Source organism: Lingula anatina, chromosome 3, assembly GCF_051362555.1.
Source record: "Lingula anatina isolate TDL-2025a chromosome 3, LinAna3.0, whole genome shotgun sequence".
NCBI classification, from domain to species: Eukaryota; Metazoa; Brachiopoda; class Lingulata; order Lingulida; family Lingulidae; genus Lingula; species Lingula anatina.
The window spans coordinates 733428-754544 of NC_141769.1; the positions used below are offsets into that span (position 1 = coordinate 733428).

General features: G+C 35.7%; 2 protein-coding genes across 6 annotated transcripts in view; one reads left to right on the forward strand and one right to left on the reverse strand.

The window, feature by feature from the left end:
• Positions 1-7748, reverse strand: LOC106179521 (pseudouridylate synthase TRUB2, mitochondrial). The gene is made up of 9 exons (XM_013563184.3): positions 7584-7748; positions 6769-6904; positions 6400-6519; positions 6165-6245; positions 5912-5973; positions 3880-3961; positions 3110-3182; positions 1646-1785; positions 1-1358 (listed from the first exon to the last, which is right to left on the reverse strand). The coding sequence occupies exons 2-9, from the start codon at positions 6890-6892 to the stop codon at positions 562-564; spliced, it is 1479 nt and encodes a 492-aa protein (XP_013418638.2). The 5' UTR covers positions 6893-6904; positions 7584-7748; the 3' UTR covers positions 1-561.
• LOC106179519 (dynamin-1) overlaps positions 7745-21117 on the forward strand; it is a 24143-nt gene continuing 10770 nt past the window's right edge. For 3 of the 5 annotated variants that reach the window (XM_087008226.1, XM_087008227.1, XM_087008225.1), the window contains exons 1-13: positions 7771-8114; positions 12564-12637; positions 13061-13210; positions 13528-13731; positions 13996-14094; positions 14327-14435; positions 14721-14915; positions 15169-15372; positions 16096-16234; positions 16476-16633; positions 17225-17273; positions 19118-19231; positions 20792-20901. In XM_087008226.1, the coding sequence (XP_086864352.1) occupies positions 7951-8114; positions 12564-12637; positions 13061-13210; positions 13528-13731; positions 13996-14094; positions 14327-14435; positions 14721-14915; positions 15169-15372; positions 16096-16234; positions 16476-16633; positions 17225-17273; positions 19118-19231; positions 20792-20901 (1769 nt within the window). In that variant the 5' untranslated portion in view covers positions 7771-7950. The other 2 variants (XM_087008223.1, XM_087008224.1) reach the window with 2 other exon arrangements.

Genomic DNA, 21117 nt, shown 5'->3' on the forward strand with positions numbered 1-21117 from the left:
TGTGTTATATGTTATATAACTGAGTAAGAATCTTTATTTGCAAAGTGCTCCCTTTAAATGGAAGCTTCCATTTACTTAAGTAAATGACTTTGTATGAAGAAGACTTTATTCACAAAACATCCGTGAATAAGATTATCACTTTAGCACTGACACTGGATACACACATCTCTTACTTTGATAAACAGACATTTTTATTACTACAATGAGCCAGAAATGGTGGTATTTCTTCATGTTATGAAATATTTCTTCATGTTATGAAATAAAGTGGTCAGCATTTCATAATGTATGCAAATCCTCATTTCATTACATAAATGTATGCATAAAATATACAAGTCCTCATTTCTGTCCATGAAACCTTAGAATTGAATTAAAAATGCAGATGCCTCAGAAAAAAAAAGTCTTCTACATAGATTTTTAATTACTGAAAAACAATGTCATGTTTCTGAATTTTTTTGGTGAGTGTATATTATTATTATAGGAGAGTGTCGTCATTTGTGTACATGTATTCTATGCAGAATCCTGGATCTGTCAATGAATATCTGTCAAATAACAAGATTTGCACTAAGCACGAATCTTTTTCTTTTTTAAGCGCTTTGCTATGACTAATGATGAGGGCAGTCTAGGTCCTATCATTCCACCATAGTCCTCACCTTGATATGACCTTGGAGCATTGTTTCTAAAAAACTTTCTTTTATGCTGACTGTTCTCTACCCTCTGATCACGATTACTTTTGTCTTTACTATGTCTGTTTAAAGGTTCCTGGTTCACCTCAGCATAATCCTCAGGGCCACAAAACTGATTGACATTTTGAGTGGGACTGAAATGTGCCTTTTCATTATTCTCCACTGTGTCTGTCTGCTTACTTTCTATGTATTCCGTTTTATTTTCATTTTGTTCAGAAATTTCATGATCATGGATCAAGGGTTTCTCCGATTCTTCTGCCACATCTGTTTCTGACAAATCTGCATCTGTCACTGACTCACTAAGTTCACTGGAGTCTGTGAAATGTTTTAGTTCCTCTGGCTTTTCTGAATGTTTTGCCTCCATTTGTTCCTTTTGGCCATCCCCCAACAACTGTTGAGTGGAGTCTGTTATTTTCAACCGGGGAGAACCTTGCAATCGACCTATTTTCCTCTGGGGCTGTAATTTCTTCCAACTCATGAGAGGCTTGCAAAGAGATATATTCTCCAAGATGTTTTCAATATCAAAGTTTTTGATTAAAAGAGCATGGTCTAATGTGAAGTTGCCATAGCGCACGCGCCGTATTCCCGTACAAGTTGCTGTTGTTTTGGCAGACATTCCGATGTCGTGGATCAGCTTGGCTAAATACATCATGTCCTCGTTGACAGAGTGCACTTCTAGAATTTTAATAATCCTTGATGATCTTTGATTGTTTTAATCAGACATTTGCTACAGAAGCATTATAAGAATCAACCAAGACAGAATATAAGCTGGTAAACTAAATTAAAAAAAAAAAAACAAACAAACTAGGACAATTCTTTTAAAAATGACAATTAGTCTAATATATACATTAGAATATTAATCACATTTGTTAAAAATGAACAAGAGTAAACTGATTTTTTATACTCTACTATGGCAGTTCAAATCATACAAACACGTTCATCTGCCAACAGTCTATCCTTACCCACTGTGAAATGAGGCGGCTTGAAGTCAATACACTTCACATTGTATATGATGGGTTTTCCTTTTTCATACAGGGGTCTCACCATTCCCGACACGGCCATGTTATATGCCTCTTGACTCTGGATGTCCACACCTGTCAGACTAAAATGATACTTTTTCTTTAGAATTAGTTATTAGGATTCCCCATAGGGGAATACTATTGTTTTTGCTGTTCTTCTTCTTCTTCTTCTTCTTCTTCTTCTTATTATTTTTCATTAAAAAATTTCTTTCTAAAATTCTGAAAAAATTCATACTGATAGCCTGTGAAAAGTTATTCCGGTCCACCCAATTTCATTGACCTTGACCTCATTTTCAAGGTCACAGAGCCTTTTAAAATGAACTTTTTGCAAATTTCAAAATGCAATATCTCCTAGAATTTTCAACATTTTGACAAATCCTTTCAAAGGTGAGGTCACACAATAATTTTATATCATGTGACCTATATTTAGGAAAAGTAGGTCAGGTCAAGGTCAACTTATTGCACGATATGCTCTAAGTGGTTGGCATTCAGCAGGGGGTAAACCAGATGTCACAGAGCCACAAGGATGATGTAAAAAGTTGCCCTAGATATCTATCCAGTACAGTTGCTAATAATATTGACAACTGACTGATTAGATTTTTTAATATAGATTTTTAAATATTAATAATTTCACAGAAATAGTGACTTTGTCAATTTCTCCATGAAATATTGATTTTTTGTGATAACATGGTATAGTAAACTACCCCAAACATATACCCAACACCCCCAAATCAAATGTCAAATTTGACCTTGACCCTCATTTTCAAGGTCATTCGGCTATTTCATGGAGAAATATTGAAGTGGGCTAAAAGTGATGTTTTCTTGACCCCCCCCCCCCCCCATTCGCACATGCTCTTTCAGAATATGGGGTCAAATTTAACCCATGACCTTCACATGACCTTGTAAGAGCATTTCCACACCTATTTTGCTGGGGAATCCTCCGTCACTGGCTTCAGCCAGTTGCAGTCTAGTTATTAATATTATTTTATTTATTTATTTATTTTTTGGTGGGGGGGGGGGGGGGGGGGATAAGTATTTCCCCCATTTTCACAAAGTCAAAATCATCCTGGAAAGCATTAAATTTACAGGCTTCTAGCTGGGGAGGGGAGGGGGGGATTCTTACGAAATGCCCTTTTTGGCGGTCTGCTCTGGATAAAAAAATGATCTAAGCACACAGGTTTTGAGCTAAACAGCACTTTTTCAATAAATTGCTGGTTATGGGCCTGAATTTGCAATCCCACAATCAACTGGTACCATTAAAAATAGTCTGGTGAATTAGTGTTCCATTGTATTAATTGAACAAAAAATGTTTTATTACAAAACAATTATTCAACACAAAAGTTATGTTATAAAGATGATTTTCGAGTATATGTCTTTGTCAGCAATAGACTGGTGAATAAAACTTACAGGTATTGGTGTTTCTGATGGGCTGATTGAATCATAGCAATTACACGATCCAGCCTTGAACGATTTACATGATCTGAAAATAACATATCAACAAAAGTAATTATTGATCATGTGCCAGCAATGTGGATGCTACTACTGTGTTAAACATTAAAATGCAAAAACATTAAATAAAAAATAATTAAATAAAAGAGGCATGATAATGCAAGTGTGTGTGTGTGTGTGTGTGTGTGTGTGTGTGTGGGAGGGGAGGGGTGTAAACTACCAAAACTCAAGTAGATTCTTTAAGTAGTCAAATCCCTGACATTGTATCTCTCTATTACTCTAAGGAATACATGCACAGAGTGACTAAATGTTATCATTCATATAATCTTTGTCTCCAAGGAGCCATGATATATGACCTGGCTGCTGAGCTAAATGCCAAGATTGTTACTTTGGGAAGAATTATTGGACGGAAAAAAATATTTCCCTATAACCTTATCTTACTAAGTGTGCACTGAAAATACATCATTCAATAGTCTCATTAACAGACAGATTGCCTGAACCCTGAACATGCCTTTCCAGTTACCTCTGAAACTCAGGGTGGTATGTGATAATGTGACGACAACATGATAATGTGATAACAGGGTATGTGATGTGACGACAACATGATAATGTGATAACAGGGTATGTGATAATGTGACGACATGATAATATGATAATGGTATGGTACGTGAAAATGTGGCGACAACATGATAATGTGATACAGGATACTGCGGTATATGGTTACTTACACCATGTTGACTTCTCAACAAGCCGGCCACCTTCGGAGAAAGTTTCTGTGGCATAGCCCAGCTCCCCACTAATGTGATACACCTGCAAAATGCCAACAACAAGATACAACTGTCATACCTTTTTTCAGAATTTCTTGTCCAAAGATGGTAAAAAAGGGTAAATCATTTTGAAGAGACTTGTCATTGCCACCTATGAGGCATAATAATTCAATGCATAACCTTTATCACAGGACTGACTTGTTGGTGAGCTTTAGGAGTAATTAAGGATGTTGTAGCAGATGGGGTTGGGGGGGGATGGGGGGTTGGGAGGGGTGCAGGCCCTGATCAGGGTTGAGGGCCCCATGAGTCAGTCATGTGACCAAGGTTCTTTGATAGGTAATAAATAAAATGGTCAGTCTAGACCTAAAGATGTCATTCTGACTAATTCCGATTAAACTTACTCTTATTCTGAAAAGGAAGAAACATGGCCAATGGAATATATATCATATTTAAATAATGTCACCAACTACTGACAGTTGTCCAGGCATTGATTGATGATAAAAAATTCTTAGTTATACTGAAGAGTTGAGCAACCTTGGTCCCAGAGTTTTATAATGCTAATTTCTGATATAGTTCTGCATAACACACTGAACAAACTAATTAACAAAAATAGATAAAAATTTTTCTGTTACTTTGACAATCAGCATTCAATAAAGGGAACCGGAGAAGACTGATTGTGCCCGGAAGTGACGTGTAGTGGTGTTAGAAGCCAAGCTGAGTGGTCATTTTAACCTGGAGGTGAACGGGAGAGAAGACGTATAGTCGGAGGAAAAAGCAGTTTTCCAAACAACATGGTAAGATAACACTTTTTCTTCACGCATTTTGGGCAGAGAATACTTATAGAAATAATAGGTACATGATATGAAAACGTGACACGGAACTTGAAGGTGCAAAATCGTGCTTAATTTGCAGTCAATTTGTTTTGAAATACATGCTGCATCGACCGCCAGCGTGACAAAGAGCGTCAAGGGAAAAGAATTCCCGGGAGGCTATAAATTGTTGTCATGTGGAATTTTGGCATTTATATAATCTGATATGTCCATATCTAAGTATTTTTGGGTGTTTTGTGGTATGTGCTGCAATTATAACGATGTTTTAGAGGTCTTGAAGGACCTTGTGAAAACCAGGAAGTACGTAGTTGGTAACTAACAACTGAATCGTACCGATCTACGACTGCTGTGCAAAGATGCATCTTTTTTCTAATATTGTGATTTTTAGATCTTTATATGTCCATCTGACATCATATTCCACACATATGATCACACTAATACACCTTTTACACCGGGGTAGGCACTAATCTGACAAATGCCAAGACAAAGGTGACATTCTGATGCAGCATGTATTTAAAACAAAATGACTGCAAATTAAGCAGGATTTTGCACCTTCAAGTTTCGTGTCACATTTTCATATCATGCACCTATTATTTAGAAATAACAGAACTACAAGTATTCTCTGCGTAAAGAAAAAATGTTACCTTACCATGTTGTTTGGAAAACTGATTTTTCCTCTGACCACACGTCTTCTCTCCCGTTCACCTCCAGCTTAAAATGACCACTCAGCTTTGCTTCTAACACCACTTTATGTCACATGACATCATACTTCTGGCACAATTTTAACTAATTCTCATCTCTTCCGGTACCCTTTATCTTCAAGACAATTTAATTTTTGACTTTTGGGAAGTATATTGTTGAAACTGAAGATTTCAGTTTCCCTGAACTTAAAATTACACATCAGGCCTGTAGCAAGGGGTCGGGGGGGGGGGGGGGGGGTCGGGGGGGGGGGGTTGAAAGAACCGCCCCTTTTGTTGGAAAAGGTCCACTCTGGGTAAAATTTGATCTAGGTAGGCCTACATGAAGGTGTTATGGGAAAAGGTCCACTTTTTTTAGAAAAAGAACCCCCCTTTTGAAATTGCTGGCTAGGGGCCTGCACATCATCCTGGATTTTTCATTAGTCAGAATTTAGAAAAAAAACAACAAAAAAAACAGCGTTTTACCTGCACTAGCTTAGCTTTCACCAAACGCTGCAGTTGACCACACCCATCAGCTATACCCATCACTGCCATTGTACAAAGATAAAACTAAATTATTACAATGTCAACAATAATATATACTGAATGTAAAAATAAAATAAAATAAAAATGATCCAATTACTATAGTAAACTGCTTTTTGATTCCAAGAGGGGTTGATTCAAAAATTTGTAAGAGACTTCTAATTACTACAAGCTGTGTCCCCTGGTGTCTACTTACACTGGACTCCTGTGCCAAATTTATGCAGGGGATCAATAAATGACATCTTGATGTCTTCTTTCATCACAAAATCTCCTATCACTGAAATGTACAGCAAACAGAACCTTAAGACTTTTCATTGTTTCAATAACATTTACTTAAATGTCATGTTCTTTTTTTTTTCTTTTCTAATTAAAAATATAAAAATTAATAAGAAAGAAGCAAAAAGAAAAGAAAAAACTCAAACTCGAAATACCTCTTGGATGGTTTCTCAAGTCGGGAAGTGTGACAGTGATAGGCAAGTTGGTGGTTTCACTGACACTTGGTAATGTCACTCTACGCTTATCTAGCATTGGCCCTGGCAACAGACTTAGTTCTATGGAAAAGAAATAGAATGCAATAATCAACAAGGTATTTGGGCATTTTTTGTCAGTTCCTTACATTTAATCAAGAGCATTTTATTCCATAAATTATTTCTAATTTTTTTGGTTGAAAAATGATTAGGCTAACAGTTATCAGACTGAAAAATTTTGATCATAAATTGTCTTTTATCTACAAACAAGTAAACTACCATAAATCAGCAAGAACATACTGTATGCTATTCGTATTTTTATTATATCCTAACCTTTATGAAGTTTAAACTTCAATTCATTGACCAAATGAAACATGTGCTTGGCCTTAGGTTTGTATATACAAAACACCCCATTCAGTGCCCCAAAGGCATCTACTGCACCCCTTATGACTGACATCACCTAATTCCTCTGGAAGAAAGAAAAATTTAAAAACTATCAAATATTTCATGAGTAAATCAAGTTTGCCCTAATATTTAAGAGTAAGACAACTGTGTGCACTGTCAGTGAGCACTAACCCGAGAAAATTGCCCTCAAAAAGAGATGCTGGGCTCAGGTCCATAGTCAGGAATTTAAAGGGGGGGGGGGTCTTTTTGAAAATGTGGACCTTTTACAATGAAACCTTCAAGTACCTACCAGTAGTCAAACTTTACCCTAAGCGGACTTTTCCCAGTAAAAATGGCAGTCCATTCAAACACCCACGGTTATGAGCCTGACGCCAGTCAAAAATTTGAAATTACAAATAATACCACGGGTGAAGTTGTAAAAACTGAAAATCTTGAAACCATAGCTTGCAATTTCTCATCGCATTCGGACCATTTGAAAATTACGGTCAAAATGACAACTGAAAATCCTGAAATCAGGTAGAATCCTGAACACTTTCTACATGTAACCCTAGCCCATGTACATGTATACAGTGTATATTTTAAAGGTTATTTACAACAGTCACTATTGCATTTTAACTGGGATATCAAGTGTCTAATCACTTATGCTTTGACCCCAATAATTAAATATACATTCAGCACAAAAGTTGGACTGGACGTCGTTTCAATGATTATATCATAGCTAAAATACTGTCGCAATGTTTTACCTGCAACCTGACCGCCTGGCTCGGTAGTGGCGTGTGAGGGACTAACTTTATAACCTTCCACACAGAAGAGCTACACTGAGATCATCAGTTACAAATAGCCAAAACTCCACCGCACTTCCTTCAAGGGAACAATATTTTCTGTTTATGCAAACGACTCTCAGGTTATACAAAATAAGGTAATTTAACGACATCATATGATTATTTACCGCATGTTTACTAAGCGGCGCAGCTATTACGCACATGCGCAGACGTTTTGTCGCTAGAAATAAAAAACAAATATTTTATTTTGCCACAAGCGGCCTTATAACAGGAAGAGGTTCCGCCATATTCACAAGAAGATAAAGGGGAGGAACTCAAATTTATCAAAATGGCAGGGAATACTGGGATGGAACATCTCATCCCAATTGTCAACAAACTCCAAGATGCGTTTGCTTCTCTAGGCCTTCCATTGTCGCTAGATTTGCCCCAAATTGCCGTCGTCGGTAGCCAGAGCGCTGGGAAGTCCAGTGTACTTGAGAATTTTGTAGGAAGGTAGGCATTGATTTTCTTATATTTAAAACAGCATCCAGTCAGTTAATGATTTTCGCAAAATGTAAAGAGAATTTGAATTTGTTAACAGCTATTGTGAAGGGTAGAAATATTTTTGTTGCATTATTTTACATTTACTTAATGATTTAGGACACTTTAGGCCCTCCGTTAATTACCAACTAGGAATATTTTTTCGTTGACAATTAATAAACTGACTTAATAATATAATCATTAATATTACGTTATTCTATTTTTTATTGTATGGTCAAGAGTTGAGAACAAACAAGTCTGTTTCCTTTTTTTTTTTGGACAACATATGAGTACACATTTTTAACCCTCATTAGCCCATCTCCAACTATACTTGTCAAATTCACTTCCTCATAGCTATGCTCAAAAATAGTGCTACTAGCTCAGTGTCAGGTGCCCTTGCCCTGCCATTCATGGAATTCCTCTTTGATAGTGTAACACTGTAAAATGAGGCCGTCCGTTCTGTATGATGTATTATGAAAGCAGCTCTGTATGAATGCCATTGTGGTAAGTGTATCCACCTCTGGGTCTCTGTGATATGAGACCTTCCGTGAACCTGCTGCCCTCCCCTCCCCGCCCCCCCCCCCCCCCCCCCCCCCCCCCCCCCCCCCCCCCCCCCCCCCCCTTTGGCACTGATCACTTAGAGGTTAAAGCAGGTGGGGGGTCTGGAAGTGAAAGATACTAGCTGTCAGTGCCTCAAAAATTAGCAATAATGATGAGGGAACACGTACCATTTAAGATTGGGTAAAACAAGTAAGACCAGAAACCAGGACTAGAAGACCTCACAACTTCCTGGGAGTTACTAAGGTGAAAATTGAGGTTCTGATAAGTAGATAACATGGTTGCAGTCACCCAACTGAGTAGCAATCACAAGAATCGCATTACAAGAGCTTTGACTAAAATATTTTCTTGCCATGCCCAAACATCATGGTTTGTCACTGAAGGATTGAGAGAGAGAATCATAAGGTTATTAAATGCAAGCTTTGGTTGGCAAGATACCATCAGGAGACATGATGCAAATCCTTCAGTAACTCACTGGCTCAGTCAGAGGTTAACAGGAACAGGGAGTTAGTCAACAGACCCAGGTCAATTTGACATTGTGTCAAAACCCCAGTTAAGGATCATTTTGGTTATTTGTCTGACATGCTGAACCTTACTGCCATTGCTTGAATGCTACAAGTATTCCCCAACAGTCACTAACCTTATCATCAATGACCATACTGTTAGAAGCCATGAAAGGTAGTAAACTCTCTGCGCAAGGTTCTAGGCAGTTTAACCAATATTACTTACAAGACAGAACAGCTTGCATGATATTGTCAACCCATCACAAACGCAGGACTCATCAAAAATGGTAACTAAATGACTTTACTGAGATCAGATTTATAGCCCTGAATAGCAATGGCAGAATTCCCATGTACAGGCAAGTCCAGTTAGACACGACCATAAGCCAGCACCACTAATATGGTGGTGGAGGTGTAATGGAAACATTCTAAAAGTTAACAACCCATGTCCTCACTGTGCAAGAATTGCAGCAGATTTCCTTTGGCAGAGGAATGTCTTCAGAAAGGAATGCCCTGCCCATTTGCCCGATATGCACCCTTATAGAACCACCTACCCCTATGATTTCAGTAGAATCACCATCCACCAGTAGATCTCAATAAGCACATTCAAAGCAGTTTCCCAGATAGTAATTGCACTATGGAGAGGCATTGTAAAAGACGTGGTTTCCAGAGGTGGACACATGTGATGTACTGAAAATAGTCTTAGAGCTGTGAATTTAAATTTTGACTCCTCTTCCTTTTCATGCTCATTTGCAATGATTATGATACTAGATAGTAATGATACTACAGTAGATAGTTAAGGTCAAACACAGTGCACAATTCTATACTAGTAAATGTATTGTTTACAGTTACAATTTATTTACATTATAAGATTTTGGACAGTAAACGTTCAATTTTAAAATCTGATTTTCTCGGTGTTCCTTCATTTCTTTTGAGCAGTGTAGAATTCTGTTTTACTATGCTAGCATTTTATGTGTGCACTCACTTATTGATCCAGTGTCATTTATCTCATGAAACAAAAAATAAAATAGATAAAAATCACTGCTGGCAAGGAATATCATTGGACTAGGATCTGGATTTGGAGATGTTTTGGAAATTCAGATAGTTGAATTATTTCACTACTTACCCTGATTTATCGTGCTAGAAATGGTTCATGGTTAGTTCATGGAAAGACAGCACTTATAGCGTCAAGCTTCATGGTGGATAATATTTTGAAATATTTTTGTTTTGAAAATTTATAAAGACAATTATCTTTGTTCTGAAAGAAAATGTTGTTAATTTATAAAATTGGCAGATAAAAATCAGTGACAGCTTATGATCCAAAACACTGTTAAGATTGTGTTCCTCGGGTAAATCATTTTCTTCCAAAGTATCTAGATAAATAGATGTTTTACTTATCTTAGCAATAGTTTATCATCTTAAGCAAAACCAAGATATCTATAGAAGCAATGTGTATTCAACCTCTTCTTAATGAGATCTTTTACTATTGATCAGGTTGCATAAGTCTGTAAGCCAACTGGTCAATACAAGAGTCCGTACACACACTCATAGGTGGCTTGTAAAGAACGTGTTGTTATTCCGTTAATAATTCAAATTGGTTTTTGTCGTAGTGTTGTTCTGAGTCATTTACCTGCTGTTGCATTTGACAACTGTGTTACCTGAATAAGGAAAGCAATAATCATTAAGAGGTCATGTGTGGAATGAATGGAGGATGGTTATGGACCCTTGTGTGTGGTGCATGTTGTCTTTCATTCAGCAGGGTGATATTTTCTTACTATCAAAACTGTTTGAATTTTCTGCCTCCTTATTAAGAGTTTATGTAACACAGTACAGCCTCTTCCTTGCACTGCTGAATTATTACTATGTTAAGTTAATGGTTCTTTACTGGGCAACTTCTTGTTTTAAATTTTAAATATAAAAAGCAACTATTTGTCAGAACACACACACACACACACACACAGAGAGAGAGAGAGAGAGAGAGACCTATTGAGAAGAGCAGGACACTATGTCGCACCTGTAAACTGCCTAACTATTTGAACTTCACATATTTGTTATCTGTATGTATATATCCAATCTATGCAAGCAGAGACAAAATTTCCTGACAAAAAGCTTAGATAAATTTAAATCAATATATCTTGTCTATCAGTTGACATAAGCAGTAACCCATGAGAGATGGCAACATATATATGATATGGGTATAGAAAGCTGGAGTACATGTTTAGTGATAACAGAAATTAATGAGAACAGTGTACAAGAAATGTTGTAAATTCTGTTAAATTTTCAGTAAGTATCTGTTATCAAACATCAATATTGGACAAATAAACTACGGCAAAAGAAAGAGATCATGCATAAATGCTAATACTCTGCATGAGGTAATGCAATTGAACTGTGGCCACCACACAGTTTAACACTGCGATTGGTCTTGGTAGAGCCAAAGAAAGGACTGTTTTAACAGAAGTCCTTCTCTAAGATTGCATTAACGGAGAGTAAGCAGGGCTGAAATTACTGTATTATTGATCATCTGCCTTTTAACCCAGGACTGAAATCAATATCTGAGTAGACAAACCACCAAACATCTCTCGTGTTCATTTTTATATTGGGACAGCATTTACCATAACAGTAAATGACCAATGTGATAGACATTTTGGATTTAAGTATTCCTAAAGACAAATGTTGTACTAATTTGAAACCAAGTCTTAAAAGAAATCTGGAATAAAATATCACTCCATGTGAAGCAAGGCTTTTCCCAGGATTTGGGGTACAGGGAGTCCAGAAGGAAAATGTGCTATTTGGTAGCGGATTTACAGGAAGCCCTACAAAGTCTCAAAAAAAAAAAAAAAATACCATGAGCGAAAGGGTGGGAGATACAAATACTAGTAATAAAAAAGAAATATATATTAAAAATTATTTTAAAATTATAATTTAGTACTTAAATATAACTCATATTCCAACAGAATGAATTGAAGAATATTCCAGACCATCCTGGCAAGTCAAGCTGTCACTTAATAATGAAATTGTAAGCTGTCATTGAAATTATAGTCTGTGTGGTGATGCTGGTGGCCGTCCAAGTGATGGCTGAATGGTTTGCTGGGAAAAGCCTTGATCTGCTGTGAATGTCTCCCCAGAATATTTCCTTAAAAACCCGTCCTTTTATGTTACCAGAAGTCCCGTCTATTTTAGTGAGGTCTTCTGTACTTTGAGTAGAATATAGAAAAACAGGTGATTATAGGATTACACTGGAAGCAAGAGGAAGCTTGTAAGTCTGTCAGTCTGACTGCATTCAGCGTGAGTCCCCATGGTGATGGTGTACAGGGTCAACAAAATTCACTGCAAATGGTCCCTAAGATATTTGTTTTATTTCCAGGGATTTTCTGCCTAGAGGAAGTGGTATAGTCACAAGGAGACCTCTAGTGCTACAGCTTATTAATGCCACAACAGGTTAGTCACTTTTTACAGGCTAGACTAGTCATTTAGTCTACTAGCTCAACATCTTGCCAAAGTGATGGAGCTTTAAGCCAAATGAAGAAATAGAAAAAAATACATGAACCCAAATTAAGTAGCGAGAAAGAAAGACATTTTGTAACCAAAACAATTTCTGTAAACTGTAAACAAACGTGCCATATGTTAAGAAGAGAAGTATTTGCATTTATTCTTGCATACATGTAACTTAAAACTTGTAAAACCTGTTTCTTATAACTTTGTGAACTTCATTGCCTAGATGAACATTTTATGTTAGTTAAAGGCTGTTTAAACATTTAGCAGTGCTTGTGGTTTGTTGGTTTGATTTACATGTAAAGAATACTGTTGAAATAACCTTGAACATTTTTTATAATGATATTTTGATGTCAAATTGAATTTCAGAATATGCTGAGTTTATCCACTGCAAGGGAAAGAAATTCACAGATTTTGATGCTGTCAGGAGAGAGATTGAGGATGAGACAGACCGGGTGACAGGGAAAAATAAAGGCATCTCCAACATCCCTATTAACCTCAGGGTTTATTCCCCTCATGGTAACTCTACAAACAACTTTCTGTTTTCAAATGAAAAAATAAAATATTTATAATGAGGGTAAGAGTGTCAAGATCATTTTAATTCAGCCTGTTTTTGACATAAAAGGATAAAAATTTCCACTTGGACTGTGGAATACAGCTAAAATATTACAGAATATATAATGATACAAAATGGCTGTGAAATGGAAATTGTTTCATGAAAATTAATGTTCATGAATTACCACAGTGTCATTCGTAATAACACTGATTTATTCTGACTAAGAATAAACTTTTAGGAAATACAAATTTACTGACCAGTGTTGGCTTTCTTTTCCCAGTGTTAAACCTGACGCTGATAGACTTGCCTGGGATGACCAAGGTGCCTGTAGGGGACCAGCCACAGGACATTGAGACCTTAATACGCAGCATGCTGCTGGAGTTCATTACCCCGGAGAATACCCTGATTCTGGCAGTGTCACCAGCCAACAGTGACTTGGCCAACTCAGATGCTCTGAAGATCGCCAAAGAAGTTGACCCTCAGGGTGAGTGTTTGAGGAATGATCAAAAGTGGACAGAGTGCATCTGCATTTGTAATACAAGTAACATACTGTTTCTGTTAGCATTCTTAAATATAATAAAGAATAATGGTAATTAATGGTCTGAAATATGTTATAAAAGATCTGATAGAATTAGCAGTTGTAACTATGGTATGTCACTTATATCAGCAGTAAAATTGTTTAAAAGTGTAAGATAGATTACTCTCATGATGCTAGAACTGTTTAGAATTGTTCATATATGTTTCCTAGGTCTGAGAACAATAGGAGTTATTACCAAACTAGACTTGATGGATGAAGGCACTGATGCCAGAGACATCTTGGAAAATAAACTGCTACCATTAAGAAGAGGTCAGTATCAGGCATATGTATAAATTATTGTTATTTTATGGAATGTCAAAAAACATGCAGTCGACAAGAGGTTAGTATGTTATTGTACACCCTGATACAGAAATAAATTGCTAATTTTAACAAAATTGATTATTTGTATAAGTTTACCAACTGGTGATGATGGAATCAAAATGTTGTCCAGAAGTCAGTTTTGTTGTATGCACATTTGACAGCTTTGCTGCCTTGTTTCCAGGTTACATTGGTATAGTAAACAGAAGTCAGAAGGACATAGAAGGCAGAAAAGACATCAGGGCAGCCATTGCTGCAGAGAGAAAATTCTTTCTCAGCCACCCATCCTATAGGTAACAGAAGAGGGACAGTGCTGGGGATAAATACTGAAAACATGGTCTTAATAATAATAATAATAATAATAAACATGAGTTTTATAAAAATGTGTTCCGTGTGTGCCTTTGTACTGTGTACATTTTACAGATAAAAGATTAAAATTCTTAAGCCTTCATGTACTATCTTAAATTTTGACATTAATATCTGAAATCTTACATTTTGGACACATTTCTTGGGTTTGCTGAATATGGCAGTTGCGGGTAGTAGCAAGGGATTCTACCAAATTGTAAAATAATTTCCAGACATGTGGCTGACAGGATGGGGAGTCCATACTTACAGAGAATCCTGAATCAACAACTTACCAATCACATCCGTGACACTCTCCCTGCACTCCGTAACAAGCTCCAGTCCCAGCTGCTCTCTATGGAGAAGGAAGTGGAGGAGTATAAAAACTTCCGACCAGATGACCCAGCTAGGAAGACTAAAGCTATGATGCAGTAAGTTATGTTGTTTTTTTTTATGACCAATTTTCTCTCCTGTGGCACAGCAAAGCTATATCTCATGGGATTAATGTCTTTCTTAATGTTCTAACTTTTTGTTAACTGAGATCATTTCTGAGGCAGGTTCTGTAAGGACTTCTCCACTATGTATGATAAGGACTCTGGTATTATGTGTAATAAGGGCACTTGTATTCTGTAAACAGTGCTATTAACTGTCTGTTACTAATTCTTTTGTTCTGTCTATCTGTAGGATGTGTCAGCAGTTTGGAGTTGACTTTGAGAAGAATATTGAAGGTTCTGGCACAGAAATCAACACCATGGAACTCACTGGTGGAGCCAAGATCAATCGCGTATTTCATGAACGTTTTCCATTTGAGCTGGTCAAGAAAGAGTTTGATGAAAAGCAGTTACGCCGTGAAATAAGCTATGCTATCAAAAATATCCATGGTATCAGGTAAATTAAGATGTATTGTTTTGTTTTATTATATGTATGTAATGTAATGTAATGTTTTACTGTTTATGCTCCAAAATTGTGGAACAAATTGCCTTTTAGTATCAGAGCTGAAAGTGACTATAATACTTTTAAAGCCTGTCTTAAAACTCATCTTTTTAAAGAATTTTATGGCTAGTGTTCCTTTAAACCTTTTAGTTGTTTATCATTTATTAAGAGTGAGCTTGGGTTAATTTTAGTAGTATTTTAAAGTTATATCAATAAATTTTCTCTGCTTTCTTTAATTAATTAATTTTATCAGTAAATGTTAAAGTATTTTAGTATTGTTATTTTTAGACTTTTTAATTATTTGTAAAGTGCATTGAAATGTAAAAAATGGAATGCGCTATATAAGAAATAAATATTATTATTATTATTATTATTATTATCAGATAATTGAAGAGAAGATGACCTCTCAGACATGCTGAGGTGCTCTCCAGTTTAATGAAATTTGATAATTGCAATGTTTTCCAGTTGATACCAATTAGTTATTATTCAAAACCAAATGTAGCTTCCATAAGCTGTAGTCTCAATGTTTTCATGTTGTTTTCCCCTCAGAAATAGTCTGTTCATTGAGTTTTGGTCTTTTATTTCTAAACTTTCTCGTTTTATTTCCCCTCAGGACGGGTCTGTTCACCCCAGATTTGGTCTATTATTTCTCAACTTTCTCGTTTTATTTCTCCTCAGAACTGGTCTGTTCACCCCAGATTTGGCCTTTGAGACCATAGTGAAGACACAGATAGAGAAGCTGAAGGAGCCATCCATCAAGTGTATTGACATGGTGGTGGCAGAGCTGACAAGTGTGGTCCACTGGTGTGCTAGCAAGGTAATAACCATCTCTCAGGGTGGACACACACACATGCATGCACGCATGCACATTGTATCATACCTCAACTCCCTGCCTTTGTCTGTAGATGGCCAGACACCCAGTACTCCAGGAGGAGACAGACCAGACACACACACATGCAAGCACTCGCGCGTGCACACACACACACACACACACACACACACACACACACACACACACATTCAGTATCATACCTCAACTTTCTATCTTTGTCTTCTAGATGGCCAGATACCCAGCACTCCAAGAGGAGACAGAAAGAATTGTCAACTCCAGGATTCGAGAGTATGAACAGAAAGCCAAGGAACAGGTGACACTGCTGGTGGATGTACAGCTATCTTATATGAACACTAATCATGAAGACTTTATAGGATTTGCCAAGTAAGTTACCTAACCCCCCCTCCCCATGTTCGTTTGTTAGTTTTGTTAGGTCAACTCTTAGGCTTCGTTCACATGCAATGTCTATTTTCTATTTTCTATTTTCGGTATGTCTTATGATCACGGCCTGTGCACTGAATATCCCGCCGCGTAATTACTGGCAGCGCGAGCCAGTTACTTATAGTAACTTATAGTAGAACTTATAGAAAATAGAAAATAGAAAATAGACATTGCATGTGAACGAAGCCTTAGTCTTCCCTTATTACAGTCATCAGTCACTTTCTCTGATCTTATTTTTGTGGAAAATATGCTCTTTGTTCTTTGAATGGATGAGAAAACTAGTATGTTGAAAGGAAGTGTTAGTATTTTTATAAACAAGCAATAGATTTCTATTTTTTTTTTCCAGTTCTCTTTTTAAAGTTAAGTGTTACAGATTAACAAGATGTCTAAGTATCTGTTCAATAAAATGGCATATTAAAGATAAGTGTCTCCTTATCTGAAATGACTGGAAGGTTTGTTAAAGATAAATAATGCTGCCTGCAAAATTGATGTCCTGCAATATATGCTTAAATTTGGTGTGATTATTTATTCCAGTGCACAACAGAAATCTGAGAATACAACCAAAAGAAAAATAGGAAATCAGGTTAGTTGATATATCGTCAGCTTCAGGTTATTATTATTATTATTATTTTTTTTTTTTTAAGAGTAAAAAGTGATTAGTTGTATTCAGATACAACACCCTTCTTGGTTATCCAGACAAATCAATCTGTTTTACAGCTCTTACTTGGCTTATTACAGAGAGTCAAAGAAAACTGACATCAAAATTGTCATTGACATCTCTGTCAGCTTTCCAAGGTCCCAGGAGACATTACAGTTCTATCAGAGAACCTGATGACATTCCAAGCTGCCAGGCAATGTGTGGTGTCCAATACCAACCTAATCAAATTATCACATTAAGTATTACCAAACAAATCAACCAAGAATGTTTTTCATCTGTTGAATGAAGTTAAGAATGAAATCAAGACTCAAATTGCTTATCCAGTCTAAGAACATTTCTTGTACAACCATCAGTGTGTGAAGTTCTAGAGTCAAGGTGGACCCAGTCAGGGCAAAACTTCACAACTTCTGACCCAATTCCAAACAATAGTGACAGCCTTTCAACAAGTCTGATTATTTTGGAGCATTAATCTGTCCAAATGGGCAGATGGTAATTTCTAATTCACCAATGACCTACATGTATAAATTTCATAATAAGCAATCTTCCTGAAAGATTTCAAAAATATTTCATGACAATAGTCATAGAAATAAATTTTTGGCTAATGAATACATTTAAAATATTTAACCATAGCCTCACTGCCATCAACCATATTGTGTTTTGGGTGAGTTGTACCTTCAGAATTTCCACCATGTTTTAAGAGCATGATGTGGATGTTTGATGACTTCAGGAAGTCCATTTCTGGTTTAAGTTTAAGTTTTTATGTGAACTAACCTTAGAAATTTTTGTAAGCATTGTAAGTTTTCCATTTCTTTTCCAGGGAGGTCTCAAGAATCAGGTACTTAAAGTGAAATGATTTAGAAGAGACTTTTTTTTTTTAATGAAAGAAATTTGCACATTCATTTAGCTAGACAAGAAATATTCACAATTACTGTGACAGAGCTGAGAAAGAAATTGATGTTTTTGTGACTTATTTATGATCAATGCATGGGAGCTAATGTCCCTTTATAGGGTCCTGTTATTATAATAACATTGAAGCTATGATAACAAAAAAATTTATTAATTTAATTGACTATTTTCTGTTGAGATTTTACTGATTTTCAGCTTTTGTAATTAGTGTTCTTATTAAAAATGCCCTATAATGTTTATGATTAACAAAAATATTTGAAGATAGAAGGGTTTTGTATTTGATGAATGATAATAAAAAAGGTTTGATTCAACTAAATGTTTGCCTTAAATTGTGCCTTTGAGTTATAAGTAATGCTAGCATTTGCTTTCAGAAAATTCATCTTTGTTTGATTTCAAAGATATGTTGTATCTTTTATTTCAATATGAGTTAATGAGAAAGTCATCTTTCTTGACTAAAGATTCATTTTATATTATGTGTTTAGTGTTTTTATTGCTGGTGAGCATTTGCTTCGTAAATTGATTTTTGGGGGTCAAAGCACATGAAACCTCTTACTTAAAAAAATTTATAATGACACTGCATTTTCATTGTCTAACTCTTTTGTTAAAAGATGATGATTTCAGTATCTAGTATCAATCAGGAATTTCATCAAATGTTAATCTCCATCTGTGGTGAATGTTTTTTTTTTTTCGTCTCTTGTGTAATGATAAGTAAATGGTTTCTAAAAAAGATTTACAGGTTTTTCTAATGATAAGGCATGACATTTCGACCCTCAAAGGTATCAAAAGCAAAAGCCTTTTTTTTAAGTTTTCATGTGATGATTACAATAATGATAGTGATAAATTGTTGAATTGCGTATTTTCAGGTGATTCGCAAGGGCTGGTTAACCTTGCACAATATCAGCTTTATGAAGGGTGGCTCTAAAGACTTCTGGTTTGTCTTGACAGCAGAGACCATCTCATGGTTCAAAGATGAAGAGGTGAGAAAGTTGTTTTATAGGAAATAATCGCCAGGGCATTGCACAGTATTTGGGAACTTCTTTGATATTTGATAAAACTTTTTTTGTCCTTTCATAACCCTGAAATAATTTAGAGATAACTGTAGTGGAATCCAGTTTCTTAAATTGTGTTGATATTGTATTTGATATTTGGGGGTAGAAAACTTACTTGGCAAATGTGGTAGATGTCATGGAAGAGAAAAAAGTCCTTTTTTTTTTTTTTTTTTTTTTTTTTTTGAGTGAATGAGTTTATCATTTTATTGAAAGTAGCCAAACTTCTTTGTGAAATGTTCTTATTTTTTCATGAACCATCCAAAAAGATTCCATTTCATTTGATTAAAAGTGAACTGAATTTTTAAAGTTTCAATTGAGAGTTCAGTCAGAAACACTATTCATTGAAAATATCTTATAGCATTCAGAAAAGAAAAACTTAATAACATTGATTCATTATGTGAAGTAATATCATTGTTTATTTAATTTCATTTATCTACAAGTTAAAGTTTCTGTGGCAAGTTTAAATAATGTCCAAGTTCCATGTATTTCCTGAAAAACCACACAACACAATGTCAAGCTGTGGTGATAGGAGGAGTGAACGTTTTGTATGATCTTTATGATTGCTCTAATTTCTCTGTTTGTATTTATTTTATTTTAACTGTTAAATGATGTGAAATTCAATGCCGTATAATGGGATTTGCTTTCCCTTCTTCTGCCAAATTTTCATCTTTTGCAGTATTGCTGTTGCGATCCTGTCTTTAGGCCAAACTTTGCTTTCAGCATTGCAATGTCTGTGGACGTCTGGTGCATTATTGAAACTGAATGAACTAAAAACACCTTTTATCTTACAAATTGTGATTTTGTCTGTATGTTTTTTACCTAAGTATTTTTAAATTTCTGTGTGTTTATAATTTAATGAAAATACTTTACTAAAAATATTATCTGCAGGTTTGAAAAAATGTGGATTGATCTTGATGAAGGAATAAATGAGTAATTTGTATCATAAAGTGAATGAATAACCATTTTTAATAAAATCGTTTTGTGCTTAATGTTTGAATCTCTATATATTCAAAATGAACTACAAATTTCTACTTTAAAATGTTGTATTAAGAAATCTGCCTTTTGCTTCTAGACAGGTATTTAAATTAGGCTCATTCTCATTCTTCAGTATATTGCAAAATTTTCAAAGTTTTAATTCTGCATCAACTTCATCATTTGGCCAGACCCATGATCAACAGCCTTATTTTGTATCTAAAATATTGCTCATGGTGAAAGGAAGACGGATACTAAGAGCCAGCATTAGTGGGAAAATATGGATTATAAAAGTACCTATTTTAATATATAATCTGTATGTATTTTAGTTTTTATCATTTTATTCAAACTTGGGTTCACAAAATTTTGGTTGCAGAACATCTTTAGGAAATATGCCACTTACTTATTTTTATTACACTTCAATAATGTTGAAACATCTGCTGTCAGCAGCTTTGATAAAGGAGCTTCTGGTTTGGCTCCGAGACAACTCTCTCTCTCTCTCTCTCCATCCTTCAGGAAAAGGAAAAGAAGTTCATGTTATCATTGGACAACTTGAAACAGCGGGAGGATGAAGGTGGCATAATTTCCCGCAAGCCTATCTTGGTTCTCTTCAACCCCTATTCAAGGTAATGCGGGCAGACAAACACTGCTCACTGCTGCCATCTATTGGTAGAATTCAGAAGATTGTGCTGCCACCTATAGGTTGATTTGTACATGAGTATTTGCATTTATTGTCTATTTTTGTGGATTCCCAAAATTGCACTCCCACTCCCTACACCAACAAAAATAAAAGAAATATAGTAATCTGTGAGCAGAGAAAGCTCTTTACTGTCCTTTGTATA

Bases quoted from the DNA above. Each gene is read 5' to 3' on its own strand.
- LOC106179521 (XM_013563184.3), bottom strand. From the start codon at position 6,892: ATGTCAGTCATAAGGGGTGCAGTAGATGCCTTTGGGGCACTGAATGGG. The intron at 3,183-3,879 runs GTAAGTAACCAT...TGTTATTTTCAG, and splicing joins TGTTGAGAAGTCAACATGGT to ATCATGTAAATCGTTCAAGG. The intron at 1,359-1,645 runs GTAAGGATAGAC...TTAAAATTCTAG, and splicing joins GCCGCCTCATTTCACAGTGG to AAGTGCACTCTGTCAACGAG.